The sequence below is a fragment of the Macrotis lagotis genome, chromosome 4 (genome assembly GCF_037893015.1).
Source record: "Macrotis lagotis isolate mMagLag1 chromosome 4, bilby.v1.9.chrom.fasta, whole genome shotgun sequence".
Lineage (NCBI taxonomy): Eukaryota > Metazoa > Chordata > Mammalia > Peramelemorphia > Peramelidae > Macrotis > Macrotis lagotis.
In genome coordinates this window covers 174,285,708-174,302,130 of record NC_133661.1, presented here as the reverse complement: position 1 = coordinate 174,302,130, position 16,423 = coordinate 174,285,708, and the positions used below count along the sequence as shown (strand labels likewise).

Sequence of the window (16,423 nt, the reverse complement as noted above, 5' to 3'; positions counted from 1 at the left end):
GTCAATGGAGAAAACCAATATGGTCTCTTTCATCTGTATTCAGTACAGTCATTTTTCAGTCATGTCCAACTCCCTGTGACCCCATTTGAAGTTTTCTTGGCAAAGATACTACAGTAGTTTGCCATTTCCTTCTCATTTTACCAATGAGTAAACTGAGGCAAACAGAGTTGAGTGATTTGCCCAGGGTAACCCAGAGGTGACCAGATTTAAATTCAGGAAGATAAGTAATCCTGATTCCAGACTTGGTAATCTCCCTACTGTGCCACCTAGATACCCTTTCCTCTACATAGACTGAGGGAAAATAATTATTTTCTCTCTATAAAAGGAAGTGGCAATGGTGTTGACTGTGTTGTTTTTTCTCTTACTTAGTTGCTTAGTGGGTTTGTGTGTATTGTCACATTTCCTCAGTGAGATTGCAAGTTCCTTCAAGACAGACAGGAACCATTGTCTCATGCTTTCTTTTTTCTTTATATAGCATGTTATATAAAGCCTAGAAGACTTCTGGGCCTATAGTAAAAATCCAATAAATACTTATTAAATAACAATGATAAATATTTCTTAAACTGAAAATAACACAAAATTAAAATTGTTCATCTTTTGAAACAACATATCACAATTAGGTATGAATTCATCTTCTCTGTAGTCTAGAGTCTATAAAAATCATTTTGATGGTTTAACCTAAAACAAGACATCTGCCAATGACAATTTATCCCAAAATTTAAACTGAACTGAACATGGAAGGGAAAGCTGCAGCTGCAAAATGACCCGCTAAAATTTAGAGTTTCGTCAAATTATTTAGCATGATCTATTCAGACAGTCCATTCCCTTTCTCAAATCCATTAACAGAAATGCTAGTGAAAGTTTATTTCAACAAAATAAAAATACCTTTCTCTCAACGCATCATCTCATCTAGAAAATTCAGAAAAATGCTATTCTCTGGAAAACATTAAAAAGAAGTTCTGCCTATTTATGTTTCTAACCTCAAATATGTCTTGCTCACATCAATGGCAGCTTTGTGGCATTTGGTCTATAACAGCATTCCAATTACAGCAGCGTGGAACTAAGTGGAATCATAGGCTCATGGAAACTCAAGATGGGAAGGAAACTCCAAAGGTCATCTACTCTATTCCTCTGTCTCCTTCTAGTGACAGTCTAAGCCATATTCTGATAACTTCAAAAATACTAATAATCTCCTCTCACACTTTACATCTGAATATGTAAATGATGGCATTAAGTTAAGTAGATAGCCAGAACTAGTCATGTTTTAAAATGTTCTTAAAATTTGGATCTTTTGGGTATCACAGCCCACTGATTATCCTTATTGAACTTTCTTTCTTCAATAAGGTGTACCCACACATATACACACACACACACACACACACCTTCCAACAATCTGTGAGGTCACTTCCAGTTCTAAAACCTAGGGTAAGAAACTTTTAGAGAAGTATGGAATTACAAAATGCTAAAAGGTAATACAGATAATCTAATTCAAATCTAATCACTATTTATAGCCTTGTGACTTTACTTCTCTAAAAATATGTCAAAAAAGAGGAATTTTGAATGAAGTGATCTTGAAGGTCTCTGAATCCTATGATAAATGTATGCATATACATTTAGACAAATATATACAAATCAACTAAAAGCTCCATTAAGTTTCAATCTCCATTTTTATTTTATTAAAAAAAAACTTTTGCCAATATTTAGTAAAAAAAAAAATGGGACCTGATTGTCTGTGTCTTTTGGCAATAAGAGTCAACAAGCCAGGTTATGTGGTCCAGTAAAAAGAAGTGTGAAATGAGATGAAAAACCACTTTGAAACAGTTGGGGTTGGTGGTTTTTCCGTTAAATCCTATAAATGCTAGTAAACTTGCCCAACTGCTTGATTTATGAATTACTTTCACAAACCACTTACAAACTGCATTTCAATTTTCTGTCTCCCTGTCCTCCTAAAAAAGTCAACTTTCAAAGGATCATAGATTTAAAGGTCAAGGGTCCATTCAAGACCTAGTCCCACCCCATCAAATGAAGAGGAGCTAACACTCAAGAGGTTAAGTAAATTGCCAAGTCACACAGACAGAAAATAGCAGAACCAGTCTTCAAGTCCAAGCTTTCTACCTCCAAATCCAACATTTTTTTGTTTCATCATTTCTAGCCACCCTGTCCCCATTTTTTTCTTCCCTTCCTTCCTTCTTTTTTTAAAGCTTTATAAATGGAAATATACTAGTGATACTTTAAAATTCAAAATCATTTTCCCCCTTGGGCCTTAAACAATCTTTTTTCTTTTTCTAAATATATACTTCTAAATATACAGGGTTGGATTACTCTTTGATTTCAGTTATTTCCATGAAATAAAAAAGGGAGGAAGTCAAGTTTTATGCGGCTTTACTGAAATTCTCTCCATGAAGTAAATGGGAAAAGGAACTAGTTTATAGTGTGCTAAAATCTTCTCCAGACTTAAAGCATATAAAAAATGAAGCAAACAATTAGAATTTTAAGGACTTTGATCATAAAAATTTATCATTTTTAAATATTTTAAAATAATGATTTGTACATGACCAAGATGATCTCAGTCTTGTGCTTGAGAAGACATTTCCCTCCCTTCTTTAAAGAGGTTGGGGAATTATGACTGTGGAATATTGCATAAAATGCCAGCTTTAATTGACGGGTTGATGCTTTTTTCCTGAACTGTTTTCTTTTTCCTTTCTTTAATTCTTTGGAAAAAGAGGTGAATCTATTGGAAGATAAAGATGATATAAAAAAATCAAAGATATCAATAAAAATAAAATTGTTCAAAAGAAAGATTAGTAGTTCAAAGACTAAAATAGAAACTAAAAACAGACATTCCCAATTAAGGGAATTGGGAACCAGGCAAACTCTTAGCCAAGAAATAGCACTACTTAAGCAAGTCAGATACAGAAAAGATAAACTGTGGTCGCTAGTGTTTTTGTTTTTGTTTTAACTCTTAAATCCAGAAAAGGAAAAAAAGAAAAAAAGATCCAGAAAAATATTCATGCTCCTATAGATCTTCAAAAGAAAAAAAATAAATTTACTCTTAAAGAACTCCCCAAAAATCTCCCCAAACATCCACAACACTCAAAACAAGAGGCATTTTTTTTTGTCTTTTCTAAGTCTCTGACAAATGGTTACTATGGAGATGTCCCAAGACAAAAAAATGCAGGAGCTAACAGCCAGACCCATAACAAATGCAGGTTCCTGGCACTTTCTGTGACTAATTCCAACTTGTCATACAACTTATCCTCATCTTTACTGTCCCATCACTGAACAAATGGCCCCAACTTTGTAAAAGAGGACTGACAGGATATCAGCAACTCAGAAACAACAAAACAACAAAAAAGAGAGTCTTAAAGTGCCCTTCAGACTGGAATTAAAGCAGGTCTGGTGTGTATTATCACATTTTAACATTCAGAAAGTCCAAAAGATAAAAATTCTTTCATGTCAATCATCATGGATTTTTTAAATTTGAAAAACTATAAAAAATATACATGAACAATTCCAAAGTTTCCTTGACGCTACTGCTCCTATTCTTTCTCCCACCCTATTCCTCTCCTTTTCACTGACAATTCTTAAATAAGCAATCTAAGCAAACTAAAATGAATGCTCTAAAATGATCACACCTTCCATTTCCTCAACCCTCATTCCTTCTGTAAACCCTATAACCCTGACTCCCCAACCAACAAAACCTATCTTAAAAATATTCTTGTGAATAGTATCAATGACCTGCCAACCAAACCCAGCCAATTTTTCTCAGATTTCTCTCATCCTAATGATGCCTCTCTGGCAGTTGACTCAGTTGATCATATTTTCATTAAAATTTTGAAAAGGAGGAGGAGAAGGGGGAAGAGGAAAAGGAGAGGAGGTGGAGTAGGAGTAGGAGGGGAAGGAGGAGATATAGTACAATGGTTACGAGTTGACATCAAAGTCAGAAAACCTATATTCAAGTACTATCTCTGACATCAGGGATGTGTGACCTGGGTAAGTCACTTAATATTTCTGTGCTTTGGGCTGCGCTCTAAAACTTTAAATTGCAGAGGTGATAACTTGTACTGGTAAAAAGGATTTCATCATCTATGAGTACTCTATGCCAATGAAATCACAGATTTGGTCCCTATCCCTATTCTTATGTCCACTAAGACCAAAAAAAAAAAAAAAAAAAACAGTGAAATTTTCAAAGTTCTGGGCAAGGGTGAGAATGGTACCATCCTTATAGAAAAAAAAATAGTATTATGCCAGTATAATCTGAATATAACTTACCGCATATTGGAACTTTTCATTGAATTCACGGTCATTGGCTTTTACTCTCCTTTCAGTTTCTAAAGAGAGAATAAGAAATCCAAATTGAAACAAAATTCAACTCGCAAGAAAATACACTGTCATTACACTTACATCACTTAAAGGACTCAGATTTTATTCAAGATTCCAATGAATTATTTCTTTCAAAATGGGACTAGGATGTTTGTTTTTTTAGTCTAAATTTCAGAAGAAATATTGCTTCAGTCTTAAAAGGAAAAAGTTGCAATATTGCTCATTTTTTTTCCCTGCAACCAGTTGGACAAAGCATCATGTGCCTCCAGTTTCTAAGTCCCACCATTCCCACAAAGAGTCTTCTTTTCAACCTCAAAGTATTCCTAAGAGGAAAGTGGCTCTGAAAGGCAATCATATTCCAGGAAGTCATGCCTATCTGGCAAAGTCATAGCATCTTCATGGGAAATATGAATGAAGGGGATTGTGATAAACAAAAGTCAGTGGGAGTGAACAAAACTGCTGAAATAATTCTACAAAGAAGAGTGCAAAACTTTTATTCATTGTGAATACCACCTGGAAAATAAGGGAAAGCAATGAATAAGCTTTGACACCACAGACAGGAAGTAGAGCATAAATGCTTTAGAGAGATGCCCTTGAAGTCAGAAAGACCTTGGTTCAAGGAACACTCTTGACACATATTGGTTTTGTGATTCTCAGCAAATTACTTAAACTCTCAGAGTGCTCTAGGCAACTCTTGAAAATTACAAATTGCAAGAAAAATGATGACCTCCATTGGTGGATAGAATATTTTCACCCAGGAGTTTCCTGTCAATAAAATCACACACCCAATCTCTAGAGTACCACAGAATTTTAGAAACATAATTAATAGTCAATAAATATTTGTTAAGTGTCTACTATATGCCAGACACTGTGCTGGGGAAACACAAAGAGGTGAAAGGCATTCCTTCCCTTCAAGGAACTCATATGCAAGGATGTCCAATCTTTTAGCTCTTCTGGGTCGCATAGCCCATAAAATATTTGTCAAGGGCTACATTAAGAATTTAATATTTATTTATTTATGACTGCAAGATGACCCATATTACCAATGAGGGTTTTGGGGATCACAGAGGCCTATGGAGGGCCAGCTAGGTGGCACAGTGGATAGAGCACCGGCCCTGGAGTCAGGAGTACCTGAGTTCAAATCCAGCCTCAGACACTCAGACACTTAATAATTACCTAGCTGTGCCAATTAACCCCCATTGCCTTGCAAAAACCTAAAAAAAAAAAAAAGGCCTACTGGCCTCCAGTGGGACACATCTGAATTATGGATTAGAATTGGTTGTATGAATATGTATGTCATTCCTTTGTCTATGGATCTAGACCTACTGTAGACATTATAAGTGAATTCTTAATCTTTTAATATTTTTAGCATCACCAATAACTATACATAAAATAAAATGTGAAAGCAGAATTACCAACAGGTCCTAGAGGTTAGCTAGTCTTCCAGAAAGAAAACTATACCCATCACAACATAATTTATATCTGCCCATAAGCACCCACTCATAAACTCTTATAATATATATATATATATATACCCACATGTGTGTTTATATATGTGTGTGTGTGTACATATATATATATATATATATGTATATATATATATATATATATACCCAAAAGTAAGTTTAAATACAGGCACATATGTTTAATGCGTATGGAAGAAGAAAACATTTTAAGATAACAAAGGGGAAAAATTATACGCAAACAGTCTTGGTGTGGTAATTGAGAAGTTTAGTGAAGCAAAGTAGATAGGTGTTCATAAGGGAAAGTATGGGTGGGTGGTCAGAAAGGTAATAACCAGATGTTAATATTTAATTGTTCTAGTGGACTAAATTGGAATCTCACCTCAGTTTCCCTTTAACATCTTACCTTTACCTTGTTATACAGGTCCAAGTTTTTCACAAAAACAACATATTATTTTAAAGAATTATCGTAAACCATTTTATGAAAGTTTTACTAGTAGCTTTACCAACCTAGCAGTAGAAGAAGGAAAAGAACTTAGACAGGAGAGTGATGGGACAAGGAAGACACAGAAGGAACACTGGGTTTACTAGCAGAGATTCAAACAACAGTCACTGATGCAGCAAATATTCAATTCTTTCCAAAGTGGAAAATGTATTAGTTAAAGAATTGGATAAACAAACTGAAGTCATGGCTTCAATATCTTCCTTGAAAATGTGCTTCTTCTCATAAATCCTAAAGACTGAGTTGACAACTTGAATGTTTTTTTCTCTCTGTTCATAGGAGGTTGCCTGAGTCTAATGAAGGATTAATATAAGAGTAATTTTCAAAAAACCAAAAGGTCAGAGTCAGAAAGGACCTCGGAGATATCATCTAAACCATTTATTTTCAAATGTTTTGAGGTCCAGAAAGATGAAACAGTCATTAATAGATGCTCTGACGTAAACATTAGACTTAGATTCTAACAAAAAAAATTTTAGTCATTGAAAAATTCGAAGTAAAAAAGGACTAAAAGCTAACTAGCAATAAATATCACCTAATAGCCCTTCTTGTGAGTATATTAAGGTCTCTGGGTGATTTTGGTATGGTTCTATCTGGATGATTTTCTGAGATCTCCTCTACCTAAGAGTCAGCATTGTATGGTAGACTCAGTACTGGTCTTAAGAGTCAGGGAGACTTGACTGATACTTATTAGCTATATGAACAATCACAAAGGCTCTCAGCCTCAGTTTCTTCATCTGTTAAAATGAAGCAGATTTCTTCTAGTTCTAAATTTTAAAAACTATAACCTATAACCTATAACCTATAACCTATTTCAAGGCTTTCATTATCTCCCATTTTCTTGAAGTGTGGTAACACGCTTCCTATCAGACTGCAAAGAATTCAGGCAGATGTCACACTGACATTGAGTCTGCCTTAGTCCACACTATTTATAAATAAAATATTTAGGGGCAACTAGGTGTGCAGTGGATAGAGCCCTGTCCTCCAGTGGACTGACCCTGGAGTCAGGAGGACCTGATTTCAAATCCGGCTTCAGACACTTAATAATTACCTAACTGTGTGACCTTGGGCAAGTCATGTGACCCCATTGCCTTGCAATAAAGTAAAATATTTATTTAAACAACAACTAAATACTTTTTAAAAGGCAATGAAACCAATTCATTGAAGTCATCCATGCATTCTAAATCTGATTTCTAGCAGAAATTCAACTTAACAGACATTTATTATTAAATGTCTACCATGTACAGGATGCCAAAATGTGTCAGATATAGGCCTTACTCTCAAAGAGTTTATAATCTTAGCCCAAGGATGGGGGGAAATAGTTAAACTTTATTCAAATAATTCTTATTCAAAGCAAAGTATAAAAGGGATTAAGATGTTAAAAAGTACTTTGAGAGATCACTAGAGAGATAGCTTCCTTTTGTTCAGTGGGAGGAGGACTGGGAGAAAACAACTATGTAAAGGAGTTAGCATTTTACCCAGACCTTGAAAGATGAGTGGGATGTCAGTTGTCAGAAAAGTGATGGACAAGAAATGTTAAAGGCTATGGCCATACTTATATGACCCATCTTCCTGGGCTTTTTAGGTATTTTTCAATAAATCAAAATGCATCTATTAAATTCACTTCCTATGTGCTAGAAACAGTAATAGGTACTGTAGTAAACTCAATTTCCCTAATTTGGATGATCAAATACCTTTTTGGGGAAATGATTGTCTAATCACCAGGAAACATGTTTAAAAGCCAATCTATGAAAGCAATTCCTTCTGTTGTGTCATAGCTCTCTTGCTGAGTTTCAACTAAAAATATCAGAAGTGCTGATGACAAATTTCTTATCAAAAGTTTTTAAATCCTCTAAAAAGCAGGGAATTTTTTTTTCATAATGATAGGTTCCAAGTGATGACCATGAACAATGGAAGGAATTACTTAGGCAAAAGAGTCCTGGGTTAAGAGTCCTCAGCAGAACTAGATTTAATTCAATTCAGACAACAATGGGTTCAAGTTTATATTCAGTAGCTATGTGAACTTAGACAAGTCATTGATTTCTCTTAGTCTATAAAATAAGAAGGTAAGATCAATCAATCTCAAGATCCTATTGAGCCTAAGATTTTATGATGCTATGATATTCATTTGCATTTAGGTAGCTCTCTTCCATATTTTCTTAAGGGTTAATCTGACCCATGCCAAAATGGGCCAAAACATATTTATACAGTCCCATTCTTGAATGGTCAACTGAAAAATTTGAGATTTTAATTTGGAAGTTGGGAATAAAGACTAGATTAGTGATTTCATTGATATAATGAAACCCCTGGGTAAGAAAATTTCCCTCTATCCATTCAGGTCAGCACATTTTTTGGTCTTAGAGAGCTGCCTAGATCAATGACAGGTTATATGACTTGTCCCACATCAAAGAGTTAATACATAGCAAAGGCAGCACTTAAACTCAGATCTTCTTGGCTCTGTGAGCACACTGCTAAATGAGAAATGTAAATTTATCATCACCATCAAAATACAACATAAATGCCTCTTTTCTAAATGCCACCAAATAACAAAGACAGAAAGCTACAAGACCTTGACAATCTACATGTGGAGATAAAATAAGCAAGCATGTGACAAGAAAATATCCTTATACTTTATAGGAAAGCATTTAAATAAAAACATATTCAAGTATAGTTTTATGATTATTTTCAAGAAAATGATAGTTTCTAGTTAAACCAGACATTTTTCTCCAGAAGGAAGATCAAAGAATTAGCGTATGATGAAATTTTTAAAGTTTGCTAATACATCCATCATATTATGATAAGTGAAATGTGACCTTGCCAAAGATCCCACAATTAGTAAATGACAGAGTCAAGATGAAACGTAAGTCCATTGACTTCAAATCACGAAGGTCCGTCCATGTCAGTATATTGCAGAACATGTAGTTAGGGAAGGAGAAGGAAATGACAGAGAAGGAGGCCAGTACTAAATGTAGAGGGAATGTACAGTCAGAAATAGCTAATAACTGGAAGCAATTTGTTGATACAATCAATAGAGCACTAGCTCTGGAATCAGGAGGATCTGAGTTCTAAACAGAAAGAAAAGAAGGAAGTTTCTGAAAATCACAGTAATTCTACCCATCCCCTGGTTCTATTTTTTTTTTTTAGTTTTTTCAAGGCAATGGGGTTAAGTGGCTTGCCCAAGGCCACACAGCTAGGTAATTATTAAGTGTCTGAGGTCGGATTTGAACTCAGGTACTCCTGACTCCAGGCTGGTCCTCTATCCACTGCACCACCTAGCGGTCCCTCCTGGTTCTATTCTTAACTAGGTTACTTTTGATTACTATATTTATAGATTCCTGAGATTGTCTACTTATGGGTACATCTTATTCCTTATTTTGTATCTCCAGTTCTTAGTATGTGCCTGTTACATGGTAGTCGCTTAATAAATAGTTATTGGCTCTGACTCTGACATGCGTTATATTACAACAGTGCATTTGCAAAATAAATAAAATAACTTCATCCTCCTGAGTATTAAATCATGTTAATCCAGACCATGTTGGGTCACTCAAATCATCCTACAAATGATCTGTATAAGACAAGTTTTTCTTGTTGTTTCTCTTAGAAGCATTTGAAAGTTCTATTTTAGCATAGCTAGGTGGCGCAGTGGATAGAGCACCGGCCCTAGAGTCAGGAGGATGTGAGTTCAAATACAACATCAGATACACAATTGTCTATCTGTGTGAACTTGGGCAAGTCACTTAACCCCATTGCATTAAATAAATAAAAATAAATAAATTCTGTTTTTATCACCTACAGTCTAAAAATCTAATTTGAAGATTCACAATGGGAGCCTGGGTGAGTCTGTCAAGATCCCCTTTGGAAACCAATTTTATCAATCTAACCTGCTAACTACTAATAGCCATTACAGATAATTAGATAGTGGATAGAGTTGGTGAACTTGAAATCAGGAAACTATAGATTCAACTATTACCTCAAAATTTTACCAATTGTGTAACCCTGGATAACTTTTATGTACCTCCATATTTTCATCTGTAAAATGGAGATAATTTGGCACCTCTTTTCCAGGATTCTTGTGAGGACAAAAGGAGACAAGAATTATAGCTTGGTAAATCCTAAAATGCTTCATAAATACTAGCCATTCTTATTACTATGTGTTTGTATAATCTGAAAATGTCATAAGTATGCTATATTTCCTTTTATCTAAGCCACTGGGAAAAAAATGGTAACCTGAATAAGGTCAAGGATAGGTCCTACTTCTACCCAAGATCTTCCTCTGAATCAACACTGATTTCTTCATTCACTAGACATTGAATCCAGTCATTTAACCAGTTTCAAATTTACTTAACTATAATTATCAATTTATCTTCAACTTGTCTACAAGAAGATAATATATTCTGCCACATATACAGCTACAGTACAAGGATACATTTTCTAAGATATACCACAGATATTCCAAGTTAGCAGCTCTTTTTTTGACAAAAAGGAAATAAAGTTAGTCTAGCATGATTTGTTCTTAATGAACCAGTATTTCTAAAAACTCACAAACCATCTCTTTAATAATGCCACAGAACTTTGCCAAAAATAAAATTAAAATTTGTTGTTCAGTCATATCTGACTCTTCATGATCCTATTTGGGATTTTCTGAACAAAGATACTAGAGAAGTTTGCCATTTCCTTCTCCGGCTCATTTTGCAGATGAGGAAAGTGAGGCAAGCAGAGTTAAGTGACTTGTCTAGGGTCCATAACTAGTGTCTGAGACTGGATCTGAACTCAGGAATATGGGTCTTCCTGACTCCAAGTCTGGCTGGCATTCTATCTACTGAGCTACCTACCTACACCAAATAAAAAGCAGATCTATCTATATTCTAAAAATCACTTTTCCCTCACACTTTTTAAAAATGAAAAGTAACTCCTCCAACATTTTCAAGGCTCATCAAGCATAACTCAACAGCTTTATCTACAATTTCCTTCAATATATTTGTCTATGCCTTGATCTGCTGAATTTGAACTAGTGGAAGGATGCTTCATGTTCTCTGTCCTTTCATTTTTCTGACATTCCCATGTTTGTTCTCTATTTCTTGGATTATTGCACTTCACAGGGAAAAGTAAAGCAGAATTAGTTGACTTTTCAATCAGGATTGCAGAGTGAGATATCCAAAGAGAATCAACTCTTCACATCCTTCTAAAGAAAAGAAAAGAAAAGAAAAGAAAAGAAAAGAAAAGAAAAGAAAAGAAAAGAAAAGAAAAGAAAAGAAAAGAAAAGAAAAGAAAAATGTAAAACACAAAAGGGATGAAAAACTTACACACAAGAAAACAAATATAAGATAAAAAATTATCAAGACAACAAAAATATCAATAAAAAACTCTATAAACCAATTACAACAGAGGTAGACAGATTCATTATTAACAAAATTTCCTGACATAATACTAGAAATGCTAACAATAAGATTCTTTAAAATAATCGAATCAATCAATATTGACCAAGAAGGGCCAATATTAGCTCCATTTTTAGATTCTATAATGATTTATTTTAAAAAACTTGGGAATGGGGACAGCTAGGTGTCACAGTGGATAGAGCACCGGCCCTGGAGTCAGGAGTACCTGAGTTCAAATCCAACCTCAGACACTTAATATAATAATTACCTAGTTGTGTGGCCTTAGGCAAGCCACTTAACCCCATTTGCCTTGCAAAAAACTGAAAAAAAAAAACTTGGGAATCATTAATTTTACAACTAAGCAGAAATTTTATCAAAACTGACTGATTGAGTAAAAAAGTAGAGAATTAAATGTAAACAATAGCCTAATGTTAGATAAACACAAAACAAGACAATGCTAGTAAAAGCCTCTTTGGACATAAAGAACTATTGAGAAAAATGGATAACAATTTCTAAAAATATGTTTAGACTATACTTTTACACTACATACCACCATAAGATCTAAATGAATGAATGAGTTATTATATATAAAAAAAATCAAACTATCAAAAAATAATGGGGAATAGAGAATTCTATCATTTACAATTATGTATAGAGAATGAAGAATTTGTAACCTACCATACCATAAAATATATATATATATATATATATATATATATATTACAAAGGACAAAATAGATAATTTTGATTACATCAAATTTAAAAAATTTTAATTACATTCTCAAAATAATTAAAATTTTACATAATCAAAAGTATCCATTTTATTAAACTATTTAATAAATAATTGACAATGAAAACAATAAATGGACAACAGGCATTAATATTGAATGAATAATTTTATATAGAAATTTAATATAAAAATCAGTTATCGATGTCAACACATGGTCAACTTACTTGCCCCAAAAGAGGGAAATGGTAGCCGCACAGATTTAAATAATAAACTTGATTGTAAAATCTTATGAAGAATAATGGACAGGTAGAAAGAACATCATCACATTAAAAAGAGAGAAGCAGAAGATAAAATCAATTTAAAGAAACATGTCAATAAAGAAATCCTATTAGAGATTTAACTAAACAAATTCACACCAAGTATTTCAGTTTGAAAACTTTAAAAAGATGATGTTAAAAAAAGAAATGGAAAAGATCTACAAATATTCCTATAATAAAATAGTTTTAACATCAAATACCACATCTGGATTCCAGTATCCTAGTCCTAATGCTTCTCAAAGATACAAAAAACAGTAAGAGATAATAATTGTAAGATAAAAGCACTGAGATAATAATTTTCAAGTACTTAGCATAGTTAGCATAGTAAGCACTATGCATCTGCTATTATTATCACTTAGAACAAGAAAAAAGCACTAAGAACCAAGATGAGGAAGCCATCTGAATTGGATCAAATGTATATATGAAGTATATTCAAAAATGGAAATTACAGAATTTTTAGGTGGTTTAGGGAATTGATATGCAAAGCTTCTAAAGGAGCAGCAGACCTAAAAGGTATGGGGGGGGGGGGGTGGGTAGAAATCTCAGTTCTTTTAAATACAAAAAATAAGGTGACTAAGAAAACAGTAACTACTAACATATGCTGAATCTCCCATCCATCAGTCTTTAAAAGAATCATCTAGGGGGGCAGAGCCAAGATGGCAACATGAAGGGATCAAGTCTTAGGATCTCTCTAATAAAAAATCATAAACTAAGGACTCTAACTAAACATTAGAGAGACAGAACCCACAGAGGGACCCAGTGAGGCAGTTCTCCTACTCAAGGTAACCTGGAAAAGAGCAGAAAGGCTCTGCTCCCCGGGCTGGAGGGGCGGCCTGCCAGAGGGGTGGCCCACCAGAGCCAAAGAACTTCAGCCTCCCGGAGGCAGCCCCAGGGTTCTGGGAGCCTCAGCTCACAGCAGCGGGGGAGTCTCCTGAGCTACACCCCGGGGAGCACCAGGCAAAAAGTGGGGGAACAGTGGGGGGACCTCTGCCAGAGCAAGCACGTGGAGTCCAGCCCTCAGGGCACACAGCCAGCAACCTGGTCTTTCAGCAGCCTAGACCCGGAAACAGGAGCAGGTGGAGCCAGTAAGCAGGAGCCGCCAGGGCATGAGCCCATTGAGCTGAGGGAGGGGAGTGAAGAGAGACTGCAGACCTCTGTCCTCTGCCCCTGGAACAGGACTCTGGAGCTCTGACCACATTCAGATCCTAATCACAGTCTAGGCCCCCCATAGAACAGCAGGGCCCCCCCCCACCTCAGCCCCATGGCAGAGGTGGGGCACATATGGTCATTCACAGACCAGGAGGGAGGACAGAACCTCACACACGGAGACCCTTGTGGGAAAAAGGGAAAAAGATGGACTTTCAATGAACCAGGGGAATTTCAAAGGTTACTTTTGGAATGGCCAGAGCTGAACAGAAGGTTTGATCTTCAGATACAGGACTCAGGTGAAAAAGCTCAGGAAGCACCCCCAAAAAACAGGCTTAGGCTGGGAAAATGAACAAACAAGGAAACAAGAGGAAGACCAATGAGAATGGCCAGAGCTGAACAGAAGGTTTGATCTTCAGATACAGGACTCAGGTGAAAAAGCTCAGGAAGCACCCCCAAAAAACAGGCTTAGGCTGGGAAAATGAACAAACAAGGAAACAAGAGGAAGACCAATGAGAAATATTTTGCAAATGAGCCCAAGAAGGATCACAATACTCAGTCTGAAGATGAGGAAGCACAAGCTCCTGCATCTAAAGACTCCAAGAAAAACAGAAATTGGGCTCAGGCTATGACAGAGCACAAAAAAGACTTTGAAAATCAAATGAGGGAGTTAGAAGAAAAACTGGGAAAAGAAAGGAGAGAGAGATGTAGGAAAAAACACGAAAATGAAGTCAGCAGCTTAGTCAAGGAAATCCAAAAAAAATGCTGAAGAAAATAGCATGCTAAAAAACAGCTTAGGTCAAATGGATACAGTTCAAAAAGTTATTGAGGAGAAGAATGCTTTAAAAAAGCAAAATTGGCCAGATGGAAAAAGAGATAAGAAAACTCTCTGAGGAGAATAAATCCTTCAGACAAAGAATAGAATTCAGGGAGATTGATGAATTTACCAGAAATCAGGAATCAATACTTCAAAACCAAAAAAATGAAAAATTAGAAGAAAATGTGAAATATCTCATTGAAAACACAACTGATATGGAAAACAGACTTAGGAAAGATAATTTGAAAATTATTGCAATACCTGAAAGTCATGATCAGGAAAAGAGCCTTGACATCATTTTCAAAGAATTACTACAGGAAAATTGCCCTGATATCCTAGAAGCAGAGGGCAAAATAGAAATGGAGAGAATCCACTGATCACCCCGAGAAAGAGATCCCAAAAAACCAACCCCCAGGATTATTATAGCCAAGTTCCAGAACTCCCAAGTCAAAGAGAAAATATTACAAGCAGCCAGAAGGACACAGTTCAAATATCATGGAGCTGCAGTCAGGATCACACAGGACTTAGCAGCAACTACATTGGAAGCTCGTAGGGCTTGGAATACAATATACCAGAAGGCAAAAGAGCTTAGAATGCAGCCAAGAATGAACTACCCAGCAAGGCTGAATGTCCTCTTCCAGGGAAAAAGATGGACTTTCAATGAACCAGGTTAAAGGTTACTTTTGGAATGGCCAGAGCTGAACAGAAGGTTTGATCTTCAGATACAGGACTCAGGTGAAGCATGGAGATTGGAGGAGAGGGGGAAAATAGGAGGGACTTAATGAGGATGAACTGCATGTATAGAAAAATGATACTGATAATATCCATATGAACCATCTCAGTTAATAGAGCAGGTAGAGGGAGCTTTTATAGTTGAAGCACAGGAGAAAGCTGAATTCGAAGATAAAATATGGTGTAAAAATGGAGTCAATAAGAAAAAAAGGGAAATGGAATGGGAGAAAGAAAAAGGAGAGGGGGAATAGTCCAAGCTATTTCACATAATAAGATTTTTTTTTATTACAATGAGCTATTGCAATGATATGGAAGTGGGGAGGCAAGGGGGAATGAGGGAACCTTTGCTCTCATCAGAGATGGCTAGGAGAGGAAACAGCAAATATACTCAATGGGGTATAGACAACTGGAGTAAGAAGGAGGGGGAAGTAGGGGGAAAGGGTGAGGATGTGAATAAAGGAGGAGAGGATGGACCATGGGGGGACAGTGGTCAGATATAACACATTTTCTTTCTTACTTCTTGCAAGGGGCTGGGATTGGAAGGCCTGCCCAGGACCATGGGGCCAGGTGGATTCTGGGCCTAAGGGGTGGTATGGGGGCTCAGGGCTTCTTGGCCCCAGAACCAGGGATCTGTCTGCTGCACCACTCAGTGACCCTACAGCAGAGTCAGAGTGAAAGGAGAGAGAAAATAGAGTACATGGTAGTGAAGAAATAAGAAAGGAGGGAGTTGCGATCAGCAATGGCAACAGTGGAAAAATATGGAAGTAACTTTTGTGATGGATTTATCATAAAGAATGTGATCCGCTCACAACAGAGTTGATGGTGTTGGAACAAAGACTGAAACACATTTTTTGTTATTATTATTTGGGGGGAGAGTGCAGGGCAAGTGGGGCTGGGTGGCCTGCCTGGGGCCACATAGCAGGGTGATCATTGGGTGTCTGGGGCCGGATTCGGACCCAGGTGCTTCTGGGTCAAGAGCCAATGCTCTGTCTGCCACCCAGCCACCCCTACTATTATTACT

General features: G+C 36.1%; 1 protein-coding gene across 10 annotated transcripts in view; it reads right to left on the bottom strand.

Moving 5' to 3' along the window:
- Positions 1–16,423, bottom strand: part of ATP8B4 (ATPase phospholipid transporting 8B4 (putative)) — a 437,330-nt gene that overhangs the window by 284,104 nt on the left and 136,803 nt on the right. For all 10 annotated transcript variants that reach the window (XM_074234707.1, XM_074234704.1, XM_074234702.1 and 7 more), the window contains one exon: positions 4,273–4,331. In XM_074234707.1, coding sequence (XP_074090808.1) covers positions 4,273–4,331 — 59 coding nt within the window. The remainder of the gene's footprint in view (positions 1–4,272; positions 4,332–16,423) is intronic.